This window comes from Patiria miniata, unplaced genomic scaffold (genome assembly GCF_015706575.1).
Source record: "Patiria miniata isolate m_02_andy unplaced genomic scaffold, ASM1570657v1 HiC_scaffold_29, whole genome shotgun sequence".
Lineage (NCBI taxonomy): Eukaryota > Metazoa > Echinodermata > Asteroidea > Valvatida > Asterinidae > Patiria > Patiria miniata.
Genome location: NW_024037068.1, coordinates 24215335 through 24235095, shown reverse-complemented (window position 1 = coordinate 24235095; position 19761 = coordinate 24215335). Strand labels below are relative to the sequence as shown.

General features: G+C 41.6%; 2 protein-coding genes across 2 annotated transcripts; one reads left to right on the top strand and one right to left on the bottom strand.

Annotated features, from left to right (window-relative positions):
* The first annotated feature begins 7121 nt into the window (after positions 1-7121).
* On the top strand, positions 7122-11528 carry LOC119735291. The gene is made up of 2 exons (XM_038208990.1): positions 7122-7233; positions 10684-11528. The coding sequence occupies exons 1-2, from the start codon at positions 7122-7124 to the stop codon at positions 11526-11528; spliced, it is 957 nt and encodes a 318-aa protein (XP_038064918.1).
* A 1034-nt stretch (positions 11529-12562) lies between these two features.
* On the bottom strand, positions 12563-14241 carry LOC119735290 (uncharacterized protein K02A2.6-like). Its single transcript, XM_038208989.1, has 3 exons — positions 13911-14241; positions 13157-13798; positions 12563-12690 (listed from the first exon to the last, which is right to left on the bottom strand). Exons 1-3 carry the CDS (start codon positions 14239-14241, stop codon positions 12563-12565), a joined length of 1101 nt encoding a protein of 366 aa, XP_038064917.1.
* Between the last annotated feature and the right edge of the window lie 5520 nt (positions 14242-19761).

The following is a 19761-nucleotide window of genomic DNA, read 5'->3' as shown; positions in this document are numbered from 1 at the left end:
CCGCTCGCAGTTGACTATGGGATTGGACGCGCATGTCAGCAACCTATTCGCCGCTATCTTAATTGCTTTCCTTAGATATTGCGAAACAGACGGGATTCTTACCAATTGAAGGGCCAAGTTTCTGCACGATTTAATTAGTAATGTAATATTATTTTGTGATCTGGCGACTTTAACATAAATGCACAGATTGACAGTTGCCGGGTAGAAGATATTTTGATAGAGTGATGTAAACAGTTAATTTGTTCGGCGTTTACGTGCAAGCTAACCCAGGAAACTTTCTGCGCATGTATGTAAATACATTTTTGTTTTATTGTGTAAATCGAGGATTTTCTAGTGTTCCTTTTCCCTTTTCCTTTGTTTATACTCTTAACGGGACACTGCGTCCTGGAACAGCCCAATTACAAAACGCGCTTTGAACAAATTAATGTTAATCGGAAAGATCATTTAAAAGTAGGATATAAACATCCACCCGTTTTTGTGTTATTCATGTATTATGCGCCTATCAAATGTTCCCCCCCCCTCCTCCCCCCCCCCGCGCTACCCCAGGACCGATGTCGGGATTTGGTCACGTTTTTCATGCCCCAGGGTGGGGATTTTGGTCACTCAAATTACATTGTTTACATTGGCGTACTGCATGGAAAGGCAATCACTAGTGCGCCTTTTGAGGACGTGTAAGAAACCGCAATTTGTGCATTGGTACTAGTCACCGCTGTTCGCGAGCACGGTGCTGTATACGTGCGTTATAATAGACACATACAACGCGAATATCGTACATTGACTGAAAACGACAGGAACAAAGTATTCGTAATCCGTCGTGTTCGATGAAAACAACCGGGTTTTTTTTCGTCTTTCGTCGGAACGGTAAGACATTCGGCTGGTTTTCTTTCAACCAGATGTTTGAAATAGGATAAGTAAACAATCCAAAACATGACATTTCCGGGGATTTCAGGACCTAGTGCCCCTTTAACTTTTTTTGCATGAGCTCTCATTGGTTTAGTACACGTTTTTTAACCGAGGAGTCCTCGAAGTGGTTTCTGTCCTCGATTCATCGATGTTGCACGTGTGTGTACTTGATTTACACACACATGACATACCGCAGTGTAACGTAAGATGGGCTAGGCCCACAGGCGTAAATGACAGATGAGTTTAAAAAAGGCCAAGATCATAAGATCATATAGGCCACAACCTGGAAATAGCTCAAGCTGAATACGTCAGGATAGGTCCAGGAATATGAATAAAATAACATATTAAAGTTCCCTGGAAATCCTGCTGGAGCTCTCTCCAAAATTCAAGATGGCGTCCAAAATGGCCGCAATTTTCTAATTTTATTATAACTTTGCAACCAGACAAGTTGTAAATACAAATAAAGTGTCAAAACATATGTTTTAAGGCACAATGAATCTAATAAAATCAATATTTTTAATGTCCAAAACTTATAAGTATCCAGAACCAAGATGGCATCCAAACTGGCCGCCATTTTCAATTTTATTATAACTTTGCAACCAGAAAAGTTGTAAATATAGGTTTTCCCGGCTATTTTAAAACATTTATCATTCGAATTCAACGTTTTTAATATTCAAACTCGTCCATCAACAGTGGCGCACCCAGGATTTAGCTTGGGGGGGGGGCTCACAATTTTTTTTTTAGAAGTATTTTTTTTCAAAACATTTTGCCCAAAACGTTTTTTTTGGGGGTTGCAGAATTTTTTTTTTTTTTTGGGGGGGGGCGGAATATTTTGACGTTGGTGGCGCCAATTACATCCCCCTATTATACTCGACAATAGGCCACATACACACCACCAAGGTCAAATCGTGGGAGAAATGAGATAAATTACCAAAAACACACACAAAAACAACATTGATTTAGTGCACTTCCAATGTTTAATTTCGTCCTTTGTCAAGAAAATTTCAAATTCAGTTCAAGCAAAATAATTCAAACGATGAACACACGTTTTTCGTCCCGGAGTATTTGATTTCATCTCGTTTACGCCAAACCTTGTTATTCAGAAATCAAATTCGTCTAATTTATTTATATAAGACGAATTCGATATCTTGTGAGGGTGACCAAACTATGAAATTGAATGGAAAATTGGTTTTGTTAAATGCGTGTGAAACTTTTTTCGGACGAAGTTGAATGTTAGAGTTGGTGAATTGGAGTGAAAAATGTTTTAAAATAGCTGGGAAAACCTATACAAATAAAGTGGCTAAACATATGCTTTAAGGCATAATGAATATAATAAAATCATTATTTTTAATGTTCAAAACTCATAAGTTTCCAAAACCAAGATGGCACTTTAACTAATCTTAATGCAGATGTTCTCACGTGTGTCTTTCACGTTGGCAAATTCCGATAAGACATTATCTCCAACCAGATATTCGAATGCATGATAGAATTACTTCTATCATGCAGGAGGATGCTCCTCTTATCTACGGAACTTTCCCAAAACCTCCGAGATCTTTCTTCGTTTGGCATGAACCTTTCCTATTTTGATCAAAGTTTAAATTGATACAATGATGACTACTGTGGTGTATCTATGGTTACAATGGTAACCTATTAACAACATAGGTGATTACAAATTTTGAGTTAAAAATTAAAAGTATGACTTCTTGTGGGTACAAGCTTTATTTGTCAAAAGCAATTAAGTATTTACCTTAGAATCAAAATCATCACACGATGAACTGCAATTCATTGGCAGCTATTAACGTTACCCACAGGTTGGTTTAATTGTTCGTTGTTTTTGTTTCATCGCTCTTTCTGGTGATTTCATGCATTACAAATTCAAAGCGAAATTTACTGGTGCGGGGCTTCAACCTGAGAACTCCGGATAACCGTTCAAGTGCCCTTACCAAATAATGGTAATAATTCTTTTGTACTAATTGGGGAATCCCCATGATATTAATTTGACAATTTGTTTGCCGATTGAGGGTTTGAATGCCGACTGGAAAAAAATGATGGGGTTATTACCCCCGACTCCCTCCATCCCCCTCTCCTCGCAGACACGGCTCGGGTTTATGCAGACGATGTATGACGGTGGTTAGCACTGGGTCTAAGGTTTGTTCATCGTTTTGACGGGAACCCCACAAAAACTTCTTCCATATAAGGGTTAGCCCTTGGACGTTGTGTAAAAACCGGAGCTTGAATCACTCTCAGAAACGAGATATTGGGTCGTATGCATAAAAACTAGCATTTGCTTTTACTATCTATTTTTTAAGCATTTAATTGCATTTGTATGAATAAAAATGAAGCAAATGCTTTCACTGGAATGCATTTGCTAAAAGCTAAACGCGTTTACATTTTACTTTTTAGCTTTTGCTAGATGAGAAGTGTTTACTTTATTTCGTTTAAATAAAAAGGAGTAAATGCTTCCGATTTCAAGTTTTTACTGGTCATTTATCAAGGCTGGGTTGTGGCTACTTTGAGAAAATAAAATTGCTGCATTTATCAATAATATTTACGCTAAAATTAACACAAAAATAAAAAAACCTTCATAATTATATTAATACCATAGGCCTTCACTTTATTTTGAGTAACATAATGTGCGAAAAAAATTGTTTATTATTATTAAGTCCATTACTAGAAGAAACAATAATTTCGCATTTTGTTCAAAATATGTGCAAAGTATTTTAAGCGTAAAGTTCATTACCGCATAGAATGATTAGGGAGAAATGTTATCAAACGAGACCCTGGGGACCGAACAAAATGAAATCATTGTTTAGTTTATCAGGTCACCAATCTTTGCCACTATGTTTTTTTATATTTCAATAATCAAAAACCTTTTTTACCCGCTCAAAAACGTGTCTGTGATTTTTGATGCAATTGTGACATCTACAGAACACTGTGGTCATTTACAATGTTCATCTATGATGAAAGTATACTTTCTGTATTCTGCAAGTGGTGAAAGTGTCTTCATTATTTTTGCTGGATTTGAGGATCAAATGTAATGTATGCATCACCTTGATTTGGACTATTTCCCTATGTGTACACCCTACGTATGTGTGGCAGCTCGTACACACAAAAGAGGTCCTTTTGTTGACAACCATTCGTCCATGAAAACAATCCAACAGTAAAAAGCGTTTGCTACCTGTTGTCTAGTGAATGCTGAACATTGAAGGACAACTTTTATTCATACAGAATCAAGCATTTGCTTTTCCTTAATGCTTTTAATCCCAAGTCAATGCCTTTAATCCCTAGTAAATTCTTTTAAATTTTGCTTAAACTTCCTAGCATCTGCTAGTTTTTATTCATAGTTACGACCCACTGTATAAGACGGTACATCTCCTATGACTCAAGGAATGTCTCATGAATAATAATTTGAAGTAGCAAAGGCGTACACGACTGAACGACTGTCATGGATAAATAATGTTCCACACATCTCAATCTAAATTAGAACTAACATTTTCTTTTCAGTCAACTGAAGAAATCATCCCGCCAAGAGAATGTGGGCAGACAAGAGTACACGAGTCAGAGATGACAAGACAATGAAGACTGGTGTAAAGGAACTACGCGTGACAGGTACAAATGAAGAAAGACTGATAAGGTGTTAAACAGTCAGTTTATAATCAACTTTTTAAGAGGTTTAATTCCTAACCTAATGCCAATCTTCCTCTGACAAGACTAGTGTTTTACTGGTCCCAGGGGGCAGCCTCTAAACCAGTCAAAGCATGCTATTGTAGGGCACGCCTATGGTTACAGACCAGTAAATAAACTTCCATAGACCCCAATGGTAAATGCTCCCACTTCAGAAATTCGGGAAAAATACTCATAACGCTCCAAGGTGTTCGAGACACACATCAAATTAAAGCTTATTTCATCATCTTTTCTTTTCTTTTCAATTTTTGGGGGTCAACTGATGACTTTTAGGAGAAATTTCCATCCGAAGATGATCACCCCTGAAAATAGTCCTGAAGCCCATCGCCATTTTGAAAAACGATGCCTACACTCCATTGCAAAATAGAGCGCTTTAAGGCCCCAATTTCATCCGAATTGAACGGAACTACAAGTTTACAGTCCCGTGCACGGCTTCCACCCATATTTTTTTACAAACCTTCAAGTTCATGGCCCACAGCATGCTCAAATACTGAAGATTTTGAGGGCTTGCAAATCATGATTTGGCCGGCGTAGGCAATTTTGGACCGATTTACTGGTCTGCAACCTATAAAGAAGCGAGGTTTTGAAAAATTCCCCCAAACCAGTTGTACGGCACGAGGAAGGATGGATGACTCATATCTCATCAAAAAATTGCGAGAAAAAAAATCTCTGACGGCGATTTCTGGCCTGAAAACAAGCCCTCTGTTTGCGGCTACCTTGCAGTAGGGCGCCCCCAACGGCAGTTAATTGAGTTTTTGCTCCTTCCAACCCCAAATGCCCCTCCCCCCTTGTCCGCTCGACATTGCTGTGATCGGACGACGGTCCATTAGCCCAATTCAGATTTTTGGCGCATTTGTTGCGGAACCGCCATTGGTGACCCCTTTTGAAACGCTGCCCCCTCGTCCCGCGCCCCTGAAAAAAAAACACTGTCGTGGAATGTAAAGCGCAGGCGCACACATTTGACAACAAACGATGGAAGGTGCCATTTTGAAATTATAAATTTGCGAGGTTTTGAAAAATTCCCCCAAACCACTTGTACGGCACGAGGAAGGATGGATGACTCATGTTTAATCAAAAAAAATCAGAAAAGAAATCTCTGTCTGCGATTTCTGGCCTGAAAACAAGCCATCTGTTTGCGGGTACCTTGCTGTAGAGCGCCCCCCAACGGCAGTTAATTGAGATTTTGCTCCTTCCAACCCCAAATTACCCCCCCCCCCCCCCCCCCCCACCTTGTCCGCTCGACATTGCTGTGATCAGACGACGGTCCATCGGCCCTATTCAGATTTTGGGCGCATTTGTTGCGGAACCGCCATTGCTGACCCCTTTTGAAACGCTGCCCCTGCCCCCCAGGTCCCGCCCCCCTGAAAAAAAACACTGTCGTGGAATGTAAAGCGCAGGCGCACACATTTGACAACAAACGATGGAAGGCGCTATTTTGAGATTTTCAATAACGAAAACAAAGTATCAGCTATAAAACAAAACTACCCTATTAAAGGAGCCGTACAGAGTGAATATTACAGCCAGATTGAATTACTGACTGACTGCCACTTTTGACTTGACATATAATTGTTGGCCAGTGAACAGAACCGGGCGTGCCCATTTATTTATTTCTTTTTTTTTTATGCTTCAACCTAGTATAGTCATTGGCCACAATGCGCATGCGTAAGTTGGTAATAAATGCTTGTTCGTTAAATAAATGCTTGGATCCGTTTTCGATCAGTATGACTTAGATAAAGAAATCTAACTTTCAGGTAGAAAATAAAGTAAAACATATAATTCCAGTGTGACTCAAAGGCGCAATCTGTAGCATTGTGACTAGACGAACTAAAACATCAGACTTAAGACGTACATATTTAAAATTTAATTATTTTCTGAGACGCTGTGTGATGTGCTAGATAAGAACCTTTTTTTTAATTATTATTAATATCAGGCCAAAGTGATGCTACGCTTTCTGCCGTGGATTCTAAACTATATGAACTTCTTTCAAACCACATGATATAATTTGTTCAATAACGAGATATGTTTGACACATGCGTATTAACGTGAATGACTTAACTTGCCAGCCAATAACAAAATTGCGAGCCAGTGTAGCGTGAATTTAGAAAATTTAGGACTCTCGTTGGTAGTATTGCGCATGCACAAGTATAGATAATTAGAAGAGTGACCGGTCACTCTGAGAGGGTTTGTCCAGAGTCCGATTGGAGTCCGATTTTTATGATACCGGCCTTTCATCTATGATAACCCCTTATGGAATAAATCCGGTCCATTGTAAGCACAAGAAACATGAAAAGACTTCCAGTGCTTGGCCAATGTGAATACATTGTTAGGAGTTGTGTATGCTCTACTGTCATATTTACCAGACTTGCCTTGTATTTGATTTAGAGCTAAAATTAAACGAGGAACACTTGCGTCACCTGGCTCGTAAACTTGGTCAGGAATGGAAATCCTTGGCTACATTCCTCGGTTTCAGCAAAGTGCAAATCTCCAGGTTCAGGGAAGACAATCCACATGAGACAGAAGAACAAATCTTTAGCATGCTCGTCGAGTGGAAACAACAAAATACCTCAAGCTCCCATGACCAGGTTGAAACATTGAGTAACAAACTGAGAGAAGCTCGCAGAGTGGATCTTGCTGATGAGTGGTTAGGTAGGTGTGTCTTAAAACTGTATCACCAGAGGAGCATTGTCTATGGCCATGATTGTTTTCCTTTTCAAAATGTACTTGAATCCATTGGGAAACAATAACAACTTTTGGTTTGATCAATTTGAAACAACAGTTCAAGTTGCTTTAATCATGTTTCAAATTCTTTTTTCCCTACGAAGTTTTAAGTACGTGCTTTTTTTTTTCAACAGAAAACACAATCTGCATTGTTTTCTTATTTGCACGTTTTCAACCTCTGAAAATAACTTGTTATTAACAGTTAACTTGTGATATTTTTTTTTTATGTCAGGACAGAAAAAGGATCACGAATATCAGCCTTTCAGTGGAACCATTTCTATTAATTTGAAAATAAGATGCATCTCTTGGGGTTTGATAAATTTCAGTATACATTTCATTAAAACGGACACCTTATTTCAGGGTTAACGAGGTCATCAGTTACAATGTGCAAATAAATATTCATTTAGTTCGGAGAGGATACATGCTCGTCATGTGAAAAGATCTTATGATGGATGGTAAAGTGCATTAAGTCCGGTTTGACGACGTCACAGCATTTGAAAGCCCAAGGTGAACATCGTAAGGCATATTGATATTATTTATGCTACGAACATATTCATTCGACACGAATCGAATGATTGATTTGATATTAAAATAAGCTGATCATTTTCAAATTCTCCCTACTTTATTTTTCTGTCTCCTAACGTCATGATTCTGAAAACTTGCAAATAAATTTGCGGTTGTCCAAAGAATATCTAGGGGCAATTGGGTACAGTTTTGATGAATGGTTTTTAAATTAAAAAACCGTCTTTGATGTGCCGCTAGAGACCGCCCTTTCGGATGATGACGTAATCATGTTGTTTTTATGGTTTACATTCTCACTAAACACTTCCATATCTGTCGTAAAATGCTTCCATTTTCTAGTTATATTCAATTTATTTTCATTGCACTTCCGGTAACACTGGAAGTAAAGTCAAGCGGCTTTGTGCCCAGGAGTGTAAAATATTGCAATGTATAACTGATCACAAACAGTGAGAACGGAACTCCAATCTCTCGAAAAGTTATAGTTCAAAATAATTATTCAAATATGACCTTAAATCGCTTGTAATTATGATATCTGATAACGTCATGGTAAGTTTTGACATCTTCGGATCCAAGTTCAAGTTCATACCAGGTTTGATCTTCATCCCATGATTCGTTTGGAAAAAAATTGGATTGTTTGATTTGAGCCTCAAGTGGGTGTTCTTAATTCACCTAACTTTGACCTTCCGGTAGCCCCGGAAGTAACAGTCAAGCGACTTCACGTGCGCGACCAAAAAATGTTGATTAATGAATGATCTATGACACAAAATACAATCATCATTGATTATTTTGCTCAAGAGTTAAAAATGAAAGAAGTTAGTCTCTTGTTCAACTCAAATCGCTTGTAATTGATACCTTATGATGTCATCATGACGTCAGAGGAAAATACACACCTTTTGATCGGGATGATGTTGATTCAAAATTACATACCAAAAACTGTTAAAGAGAAAATCCGCGGAGAATTATTGAAGGGACGGAAAGAAAGAAATAACTAGAGATTTGCGTTTGTCGAGTTAAAAACGCAGGTTGATCGGAAAGACATTTTGTTCATTTGCATTGCCCAGTTTTAAGTTTTGAATATTGTTACGTCAGAACAGATAAAGGATCAAAATTCAGCCTTTCCAGTACACAAATTGGCCAAAAGTTGTCATTGCTGGAATGTCAAGATCATGTGTCCCTTATAATTCCGGTATTCCCTGAACTTTTTATTTTACACCCTAATTATCATATCCCACAAAATATTAATATGATAGGGTTGATACTTCATATGATCATGCAGCAACATTCAAAGATAAATATATTACATTATTATTACCTTCTAGTTTATTGTTCTAGAATTATGATGTCATGAATATTTAATTTTCCGCAACCATTCTCAACAATAGGCTGAACGTTCACCCATGGCGGCGTGCTTCTGGAACCCTCGAAGAGAAAAAATATTACTATTATATATTGGTTTTCCCGGCCAATTTCCTAAAATGTTCATTCCCTTATAAAAATCGGTCATTCATTTTCGTCTAAATTTGAGAATCGCTCTGAACACGCGTTTAAGTTTCGCTACCAGAGCATTCGATTCCATTAAGTTCAATCAATTAAGTGACTGAGCAGCACTTTTCGTTTATGTCCATTCAGATTTGTGTACAGACTTCTTTTTCGCTTTTAAAGGGCGATTTCAAACATTCACCATTCTATTTCACTTTTAGTTTAATGCATTCGGCACCAGATACAATTAGAGGTTTCTTTTTCATTAACCGTCAATCAAAATAGATATACCTGAAATCAATTTAGAAAAGGTATGCTTGCATAAATGAAAGCACAGGTAATGTACCGGTAACCGAATGCACGGACAATAAAAAGATTGAACTTTCGTTGAATTGAAAAGGGATTAAAGGCGTGCATTCAAATTCAGAGGAAAACGAATGACCGATTTTCAGACGTGAAAGAACATTTCAGAAAATAAGCCGGGAAAACCTATATTAACGTCAAACAATTCTAAAATTTGCAATTATTTTTGGTACACTAATTTTTAAAAGAAAAGTCACCATCTAACAAAAAGAATTTGTAAAGTGATAATAGCACCTCAATTTTTGGAAACTGAACAATTGCCTGACTTGAAAGAGAAATATCGTGCCAAAAGTCGACCGCTCACTTCCGAAAATCTAACATGTACGTGTACTACTGGAACTCGGTGTTCTCCTGCAAAGTTTAAAACGTACGAAATAATTTTGTAGCGGTCATTGGGTGAAAACTAAAACTTAGAGATGAGACTAAAATGTTTTTAAGGATATACAATTTTTTTTAAATAAACTTGAATGACTCATTGGCACTTGCAAACAAAATCTAGAATAACTTCCGATAAGGACTGCCTTCAAACCAATCTGGCTAAATCTTGAACCTATCGGCTATAGGTAGGTAACTATTCGCGTCGTCATACAGGGTGTCCCCCCAAAAAATGTCCCTCTGGAGGATGTACAGAATTATCGTAATTTATGAAGAAAATTTCAAATTCAAATATAGAATTGATGAGCCCAAACATTTGTCTTTATTGTGTAAAGTTTGTGTTGAATTCGGTGCAGAGGTTTTTGTAAAAAAAAGGCCTTAATGTAACACCAGTCCATGTTTGGGCTTATCAATTATATAATTATATCATTGAATTTGAAATTTTCTTAATGAACTTTGAAAATTCGTTACATCCTCCAGAGGGACCTTTTTTGTGGGGGGGGGGGGACACCCAGTACATTTTCGTTCTAACGTACACGGCATCATGCTGTTATGGTGGCGGAAGTATCGCAGAGCCTTTTGATTTATCCACTGGAGTTCTGCAAGGAGATGTGCTTGCTCCTTTTGTGCTCATCATAGTTGTTGACTACCTTCTAAAGAAAGCCACCGCTGGTTTGGATTTTGGAGTCGTAACTCACCCACGTCGATCTAGGAGATATCTGGCAAAGCAGCTTAATGACCTAGACTTTGCTGACGACATCGCCCTTTTTGAGTCTACGTTACCACGGGCCCAGGCACAGTTATCCAAGACAGCTTCTGTAGCAGAAGGCGTTGGCCTCATAATCAATGTACCCAAGACGGAGTACATTACGTCGCATTGCGAGCCTTCCCCCTCACTTCATGTCCACGGCAGTCCATTTAAACATGTGACTGATTTCAAATATCTCGGATCCATGGTAGCATCCAGCGCAACCGACCTCGAAAGACGCAAGGCACTTGCTTGGACAACTTTTTGGAAGTTGGAACAGCTGTGGAGAAGCCCCTCCTTACCAATTATCACCAAAATGAAGTTGTTTAACACAACATGCATCACAGTTCTCCTCTATCGATGTGAGACATGGGTAATCTCCAAAGACATGGAAAGTAAAATAAACGCTATTGTCACCTCTTGCTACCGCATTATGCTGAGCATCAAGCGCACCGACAATGTCCCCAATGCCACCATCTATACTATGACAAACTCAAACCCTCTTGTGGAGCGTGTAAGAACTCGGCAGCTCAAGTTCCTTTGGTACATACTCTGCATGTCAGACGATGAGCCTGCAAAAGTGTATGCCCTTTATACACCACCCCAGGGGAGGAGACCAGGAAGACAACGCACATCATACCAAACTGATATTCAACGCGTGCTTGGAGATAGTGATGGCATGCTGCGACCAGACCAAATTGCAACACTTGCCCATGATCACAGTAAATGGAAGTAGCTTGTAGTCGACTGATCCGCAGCCGAGGGATGATGAGGATGATGACACGGTATCGACGAAAAACTCTCCTGGTCAGCTCACATCTCACACATCTCAAACGTTATTTCCCGGAAAACTGGCGATATTTCTAAAATGCGTCACCTTCTTCCATGCGACTTTCTTTTCTCACTTTACGATACCCTTATTCGTCCTTGCTTAAACTACTGCAGTATCGTTTGGGATCACACTTCTTCCTCTCCACTCCACTCACTCATTGTCATTCAAGAAAGGGTCATTCGGATCTGTACTTACTCCCTACCACGTGATCATACTGCACCTCTTTTTGTCAAACAACACTCTGTCACCGTGTCTGATATTGATCAAGTTTACTAATGATCTCCTTCCTGATACATTTTCTTCTTTTTTTACTCCAGTTAACGTCTTTCAATACTATCACACTAGATCACACAGCAACCTATACAAACCTTTCACGCGCCCATCTCAGTACAAGAACACACTTCACTTCTTCGGTCCCAGTCTTCGGAATAGCATTGACCAATCAATTAGATCCAAAACCTCCGTGGGCTCTTTTATGATCTCTTTCGATTTTTGAAAAAAGGGACCCGATGTGAAAACAAACGTTAACGAACAAAGAGACCTATAAAGGTGTTGTGTTTATGGGTCCTTTCAAACCAGTAAATAATGGAACGAACTCACCGAGTCTTCACACGAACTTGTGGCATGGGCGCCGCCATTTTAATACACACTGTAACTCATGGAACGTGTAGTTGGTGTCCCTCACAGAACGTATCATAAATGCATGGACATACGACATCTCCCCCTTTAAGCTGTCAACAAACAAAACTGGTTAAACACATTAACAATGAACAATAATTAACAGTAAAAAAATGGCAATGCTCTCTGGCATTCAAACATATGTTGTGAATGCTGGTGGAAAAGTGTACTTCAGTTAAGGTTGTTTTGGTCTGAAAATATGTGAGATTATTCAAGTGCCAAAATCCTGAAATTGTCCAGATTTGTGAGCAATCTAGAGTTCAGTTCTGTGGAGTGTAGAGTTCAATGTTCCAGTTTAGTGCCAGGTTTAGTACACCACATAATCCTGGTGCCAGCGTGGAGGTTTTCCTGTGCGTCGTGGTCTGACTGTTGTTGTTGGCTTGGGATTCTGTGGGTGAATTGGGTCAGGTGGGGTCTGGACTTCAAGAACTGGTTCTGGTTCTGGGATAAGCAGCAAGTGGCGACAGTTACGACGATACTCGACGCCCTGAACGTTGACAATGTGGGAGCGTGGGGGACCTGCTTTTCGAACCACCTCACCCACCGGACTCAGACGTGTTTTGTTGCGGATCCGCACCGTGTCACGTGGTTTCAGCTCACACAGCTGACGGACGCCATGCTTCTCGTTGAAGTAAGACTCGCTCTTGGCCTTACGTTACTTTTCGGCTGCCTTCGGCTGGTGCGTGTTGATTACCCTGGGACGGAGATTGCGAGGGAGTGTTGGCAATGTGGTGCGTAGTTCGCGACCCATCAGCAGGCGTGCAGGACTAAGGTTGAGGCCTGAGATTGGTGTGGATCGGTAGGTCAGCAATGCTAGTTTGGGCTAGAAGTAAGATGTTGGATGTCATACTCACTTGCAAATTGGTTGAACTCGGTCAGGAACTGTGGCCCATTATCGGTGACAATAACCTCAGGTATGCCAAAACAGGCGAAAGTGGCTTTCAACAAGTAAATGACGGCCAACGACGTTGTTGTCTGGAAATGATGGACCTCAATCCATTGCGAAAAGTAGTCGACTAGGACAATGTAGTGTCTCCCACTGACCTCTGCCAGATCACAGGCAAGACGTTGCCAGGGTCGTTCAGGAAGCGGAGTCAAGATTAGGGGTTCCGCTCGCCGTGCTGACTGCTTGGTCTGACAGAAGGAGCATTTCTCTATGTACTGGGCAATGTCGCTCCCAATACCTGGCCACCAAACGGCTTGAGCAGCTCGGAATCTGGACTTTGATATTCCCTGGTGACATTCGTGGATCCTCAACAGCATATCTTGGCGCATCTTTGCCGGGATGACGATGCGGTTGCCATGGGTGAGGATCCCCTGGACTAAGCTGAGGTTGTCTTGGTTCTCCCAGCAGAGCTTCACTGTTGTTGATTCAATGTCGCGAGAGTATTTTGGCCAGCCACTGCGAATGTGTGATGCGACTTGCACCAGCACTTCATCGAGGGCAGTTTCACGCTTGATCTCGTCCAAATTCCCCTTGGGAGACTGGCCAGTGGCTTGTGACCATATGGACATGTGCTTCAACTTTGTCTGGAAAATTGTCACTTTCAGTGACCGATGACTTTAAGGGTGCGCGAGACAGGGTATCGGCCACAGTGAGGAGTTTGCCAGGTACGTACTCTGCGGTGCAGTGGTACTTCATGAGACGCATAAGAAGTCGTTGACACCTCAGCGGAGCGTCCCACAGATCCTTAATGTTGATGAGTGGAACTAGCGGTTTATGGTCAGTCTGTATGGTGACGTGAAGGCCTCGAAGGTACACGTAAAACCTTTCGCACGACCACACTGAGGCCAACAGCTCTTTCTCTATCTGCGCGTAGCGTCGTTCAGATGGAGTGAGGCTTCTTAAGCAGTACGCCACTGGCTTCCACTGTTTGTCATCTTGTTGCTGCAGAATACATCCACCCAGTCCGTATTCGCTTGCATCAGCGCTAACCATGGTCGGCTTATTTGGATCATAGAAAGCGAGTGCAGGAGCTGAAGTGTCTTAATGCTGCAAAAATCTGACTGCTGTGGTGATCCCACACCCAGCTGACATCACTCTTCAGTAGGTCATTTATTGGTGCAGCGGCTGAAGAGACATGGGGAATGAACCGGGCAAGCCAATTGATCATTCCCATTAGTACACCATGTCTCTTATGTACACCACGACCCCGGGTATGTCAGTTAGAAGGTCGCACATGATGCGTTGATATATTTCTGGTGCCGATGTGATGCCAAATGGAAGGCGTTTAAAGCTGTAACGCCCGAATGGTGTAATGAAGGTAGTGAACTTCTGGCTTTCCTCTGTCAGTGGTACTTTCCAGAAGCCATGCTTGGCATCCAGCAGGGAGAATATCTGGGCGCCAGCGACTTTGCCGAGGACTAATTCGACGGTTGGTATGGTAACCTCTCCCTGACAACTGCTTTGTTCAGTCGTCTGAGGTCTACGCATAGGCGAATGTCACCATTCTTTTTCGGCGCTATCACAATAGGCGAGCAGCAATCTGTGGGGTCAGTGATACGCTGAATGATGTTCTGTTGCTCCATCCTCTCCAGCTCCTCTGTCAGTTTGGGCATGAGAGGAATGGGGATACGACGAGGAGTCATGGCACAGTAAGGGGTGGTGGCTTCGAACTACCTTGATGCTAACTGCTTGTCCATGCAGACATCCACCCTCTTTAAAAACACTCTCATAGCTGAGAAGAGTGTAGACTCTGTGGACCAATCCAAGTAAATCACAGGCATGCTTGCCTATGACTGGTTCTCCCTGAGGCCTTGACTTTGCAAATGAGTCTGGTCTGGCAGATTGGTGTGGCTTTTTCCCCAAAGAATCATGTAAGGCGAGTTGAGGACGGCTGTAGGGTCTTATCGGGGACATTCAGCGCGTTGAAGATGTCAAGCGGGAGGATATTGACCTCAGAGCCCGTGTGAAGTGGGAATGACACAGTCTGTCCATGTACATGGAGGTCCTGTCTCCAAACGTCATCGATGGGCAGTTGCTGTCGGCGGATGGCACCGACAAAGAACTCATTCTCTGCAAAAGTACAGGTTTCATCCTCCTGTTCTGGATCTGTCTGGAGAACTGCTCGCATCTGGAGAAAGGTCATTGGCCTTGAAATAAAGGTCCAATCGTTCGAGGTAGTTGATAATTTCCTCTACTTGGTCGTAGGGATCGAGTCGTCCATTCAAAGCTGAGCTACAGGGCACCCCCTGTGACTGCGACATGATCGATGTACGTATACGTACGTACGTACGTGGCGAATTGGACGAAATTAATGGTTTGTTTTGCAAAATGTCAAACTACCTGACGTGATACAGTCTCAAAATGTCACTGATTATGTACGCAAACATTTACTGATCCCACCGCTACCACCATATTGTGTTTATGGGTCCTTTCAAACCAGTAAATAATGGAACGAACTCACCGAGTCTTCACACGAACTTGTGGCATGGGCGCCGCCATTTTAATACACACTGTAACTCATTTAAAGTGTAGTTGGTATTGTGGCGAAAATTACTATAGCGGCAGAGTCCAAAGAGGGCGCGCTAGCGGCTGCAGGCCCCTATATAAGAGGCCGCGGGACAGTTGCTAGAAGGAGACGTACATGTAGACGCAGACGGAGACACAGCCCTCATCAGAGCTCACGCTGTTACGCGCGCTGACGGCGTGCTGGGTGGTGCGGCGGAGTCAGGCTGGCATAAGGAGGCACGGAGTCCGCGGAGGCTACTGGAGGCGGAGCGATGTACAGCTATCTGCCGATTGTAGGATGGGGCTGGGAGTGTGCGCTCACCTACCTGCCGCCTCAAGGAAGGATCGAGACTGGAAACGCCGGGTGACGCGGTCGAGGGCGGGATAGTGGAGGTGGAATACGCACAGGAACGCTATCTAGAGGTACGGTTCACGGGATACAGAGGCTATCCCCAGCTACCCAGCACTGCCTTACTGTAGCGGATAATGCGAGGCTACCCATAGAGATAATTGAGGGGCTCAGAGACCAATCACTTATTAGAGGCTAATTTAACGAGAGGTCCATCATATGACATGATTTGGTGTAAATAAATCAATCAGTAATTGAGGTCATTGACTGTTGTGTACTTAATTGTTTGTACGTGTCCATCTTGGAGGTTGAGGGGCGTGGGTGAGTCCTGCTACGCGTATAGGGCGGTATATTTCCATCCAAACGGGCCTGCATTCCCGGCTGCTGGGGTATTGATCCTAAGCTAGGCTGTCTGGGTAAAGGGACTACGGATCGGGTCACAAATATTCCCGCCACAAATGGTGTCAGAAGTGGGATTGTACGCCTAGCTACCGTATTTGCCCACGTTCTCATCCTTGGGGAGGCGAGGGCAATCATTATTGAATAAATAGGACCCTTAAATTAACTAAGACGAAGACACAAACTAATAATGACAGACCAGACTGCTAAGGAACTTCAGAAGGAGGTGGACAGTCTCCGAGTGGACCTCCAGGGAAGGGAGGATGAGCTCCAGCGTTCAATGGAGGAGAGTTCACGCCAGGAGGCTACAATAGAGAAACTAATGAGTAGGATATCTCGACTAGAGGATGCTTGGAAGAGCATAGGTCAGGGGACTTCGCTGGATTCAGGTGTACACACTAGACTTGCCTCCATTTCCCAGGTGCAGGACATAGGGCAGGAGGCTACTGGAGGTAACTGGACGCCTCCGAGGAGTATCATGAAGAACAATAAGTCTTTGATGCCACAGGCACAATCTGTTAGCATTAGAGGAGACACAACGCCACCTGTGGAGGCAATCATGGAGTTACCGAAGCCAGTGGAGGTCATAAGTGAACTAGAGAAAAGTGAGGAGCCAGCTCGTGAAATAGGAGGCGCAGGAGCCTCTAATAAGGAGACACCATAACCTCTCAAACGAGATCAAAAAATAATCGGGGAGAAGCAGTTACAGGAGAGGCTGACTAAGAGCTCAGGTCGCCCAAGGATTGTCCCAGACCGCTTCGGAGGAAAACAACCGTGGATGGACTACAAGGAACATTTCGAGTCATGTAAAATAGCCAATAGACGGCGTGCTGGATGGTGCGGTGGAGTCAGGCTGGCATAAGGAGGCACGGAGTCCGCGGAGGCTACTGGAGGCGGAGCGATGTACAGCTATCTGCCGATTGTAGGATGGGGCTGGGAGTGTGCGCTCACCTACCTGCCGCCTCAAGGAAGGATCGAGCCTGGAAACGCCGGGTGGTGCGGTCGAGGGCGGGATAGTGGAGGTGGAATACGCACAGGAACGCTATCTAGAGGCGTACGGTTCACGGGATTCAGAGGCTATCCCCAGCCAGGCATCGCCGTGCTACCCAGCACTTGTAGCGGATAATGCGAGGCTACCCATAGAGATAATTGAGAGGCTCAGAGACCAATCACTTATTAGAGGCTAATTTAACGAGAGGTCCATCATATGACATGATTTGGTGTAAATAAATCAATCAGTAATTGAGGTCATTGGCTGTTGTGTACTTTATTGTTTGTCCTTGTCCATCTTGGAGGTTGAGGGGCGTGGGTGAGTGCTGCTACGCGTATAGGGCGGTATATTTCCATCCAAACGGGCCTGCATTCCTGGCTGCTGGGGTATTGATCATAAATGCATGAACATACGACAATAGGAACGAAAATGCTAGATGTGAAAGGTTGTAACTAAAATGTGTTTGTTACCCATGTCAAAGTGATTGCTCCTATTGATTTTTTTTTTTTTTTTGGAGTCCAAGATTAAATTCCAACATAAATGTTTCTTGGGGTAATTGCGATTAGAAATCATTCTGTCAAACATTATAGCAAGCAAAAGGGCACCCTATTATAAAATGCCGATAGGCAGGCCTCGCGAGGGTTTCGGAAGCTCGCTGCGTGACATTTTACTTTTAGGCTTTATGCGAGATGGCATGGTATGATACCAGTTCTTTTACAAATTGCATTTGGCCTGAAGGCGTGCCTGCTCAAATGTCAAGGTCGTGTAGACTAGATTGCTGTAGTCCCAACCTTACAGTTTAGAAAATGAATTTTGGGAACACAAAATATGGGTCAAATATAACACAGTCGTTACCACAATTTTACAAAGAACTAATTCTGTGTTGGCAGGAGCTACATCCACAACATAATGTGCAGAAACAATTACGTCCCACTGATATAAAAACACAACTGCTATGGGGTAACCAACTTATAACTTTCAATGGTAAAATACTATTTTTCCGTAATTGGATAAAATCTAACATTATTTATGTAAATAAATTATTTATGTTAAAACAAAACTGATCACAAAACAGGATTGGTTAGTTGAAATATTCATGTTAAAAAGGGCCTTACAAAAGACTGGTTATCAATTATAGTAGACAGTAAAGAAAAGATCGGTGTTGATATTAAACTTCATGTTAATCCTAGTCTAGGTAATCCAGAAAACATTACAACTAAAAAAATATTTATAACACGAAAAACGAAAGAAGTAAAACACCTTACCTTAATAATTGCGACAGCAAATTTTTCCATACATAAAGCAAGAATCAAAATGGGTATAGAAAATAAGAGGATAACTATTTTTAATGTGTTCAATTCAGAGCTTTTATTCAGAGCAAAGTTTCAAAAGAGAAACAAGGACTTCTGGCAACATTTTATGACTTAACTGTATATATTTATTTTATTAATTTGCTTACTGCTGTTCACACTTATATAATTAAGTATATTCGAAATGATAACACCATATACTATAACCTATGGTTCCTACATACATTTATATACATGAAGTACATCAAAACTAATGTTGTGTATATCATTTATGATTGATGTACTTTCTAAACATTGTCATAACTAGATTTGCAATATTGTTATTAATGGAAATAAATTTTGAAGGGGAAAAAAAGGTCGTGTAGCCCTTACTAGTTTAGAATTTTAATGTTAAGAATGCATAAAGTGACTTAATTGTGGATAACTCAGTAAACCATTTTGAACTTTCAATTATACGCAATCAAAAACATTTTTGGAACAGCTTTGTGGTTGTACACGTTTTCATTATACAAGCCATTTTGGGAACTTTGTTTGATTAGATCAAAATCCATTAATCATCATCTGAAGATGTGTGCCAAGCAATGTCTGCATCAAGACGTCACCGGGGGTCATGTGACGTCAATTTTAAGGTTCAATGTTTACAGTACTATTGCATGAACCATAAAATTGAACGATTGTCATCAACCGTCGATGAGTCCATAGACAGAGATGTTATAAAGAGTTCCGAAGTGAATACTTCACGCGCACAAAATGTGTGTAAAAGAAGTTAGCGCGTGATTCAGCCCGTGAACCATAGATATAGTCTATCTATAGTGAACCAACACGGGCGCGTATTCCATTCGCTTGCACTACATTTTCCGGTTCTTAATGATGTCACACTTCGGTACTTTATAGATGAAATTTATATGACGTCATTACGAGGTTTGCCTGCTTTTATTTTAGGGTCATGTGACCTTTTC

Coding starts and splice junctions, on each gene's coding strand:
- LOC119735291 (XM_038208990.1), top strand. CDS start 7,122: ATGCTCGTCGAGTGGAAACAACAAAATACCTCAAGCTCCCATGACCAG. Junction 7,234..10,683: donor TCTTGCTGATGAGTGGTTAG/GTAGGTGTGTCT, acceptor TGCTCATCATAG/TTGTTGACTACCTTCTAAAG.
- LOC119735290 (XM_038208989.1), bottom strand. CDS start 14,241: ATGGTTAGCGCTGATGCAAGCGAATACGGACTGGGTGGATGTATTCTG. Junction 13,799..13,910: donor CACCGCAGAGTACGTACCTG/GCAAACTCCTCA, acceptor TATGGTCACAAG/CCACTGGCCAGTCTCCCAAG. Junction 12,691..13,156: donor CGAGTTCAACCAATTTGCAA/GTGAGTATGACA, acceptor ATTCACCCACAG/AATCCCAAGCCAACAACAAC.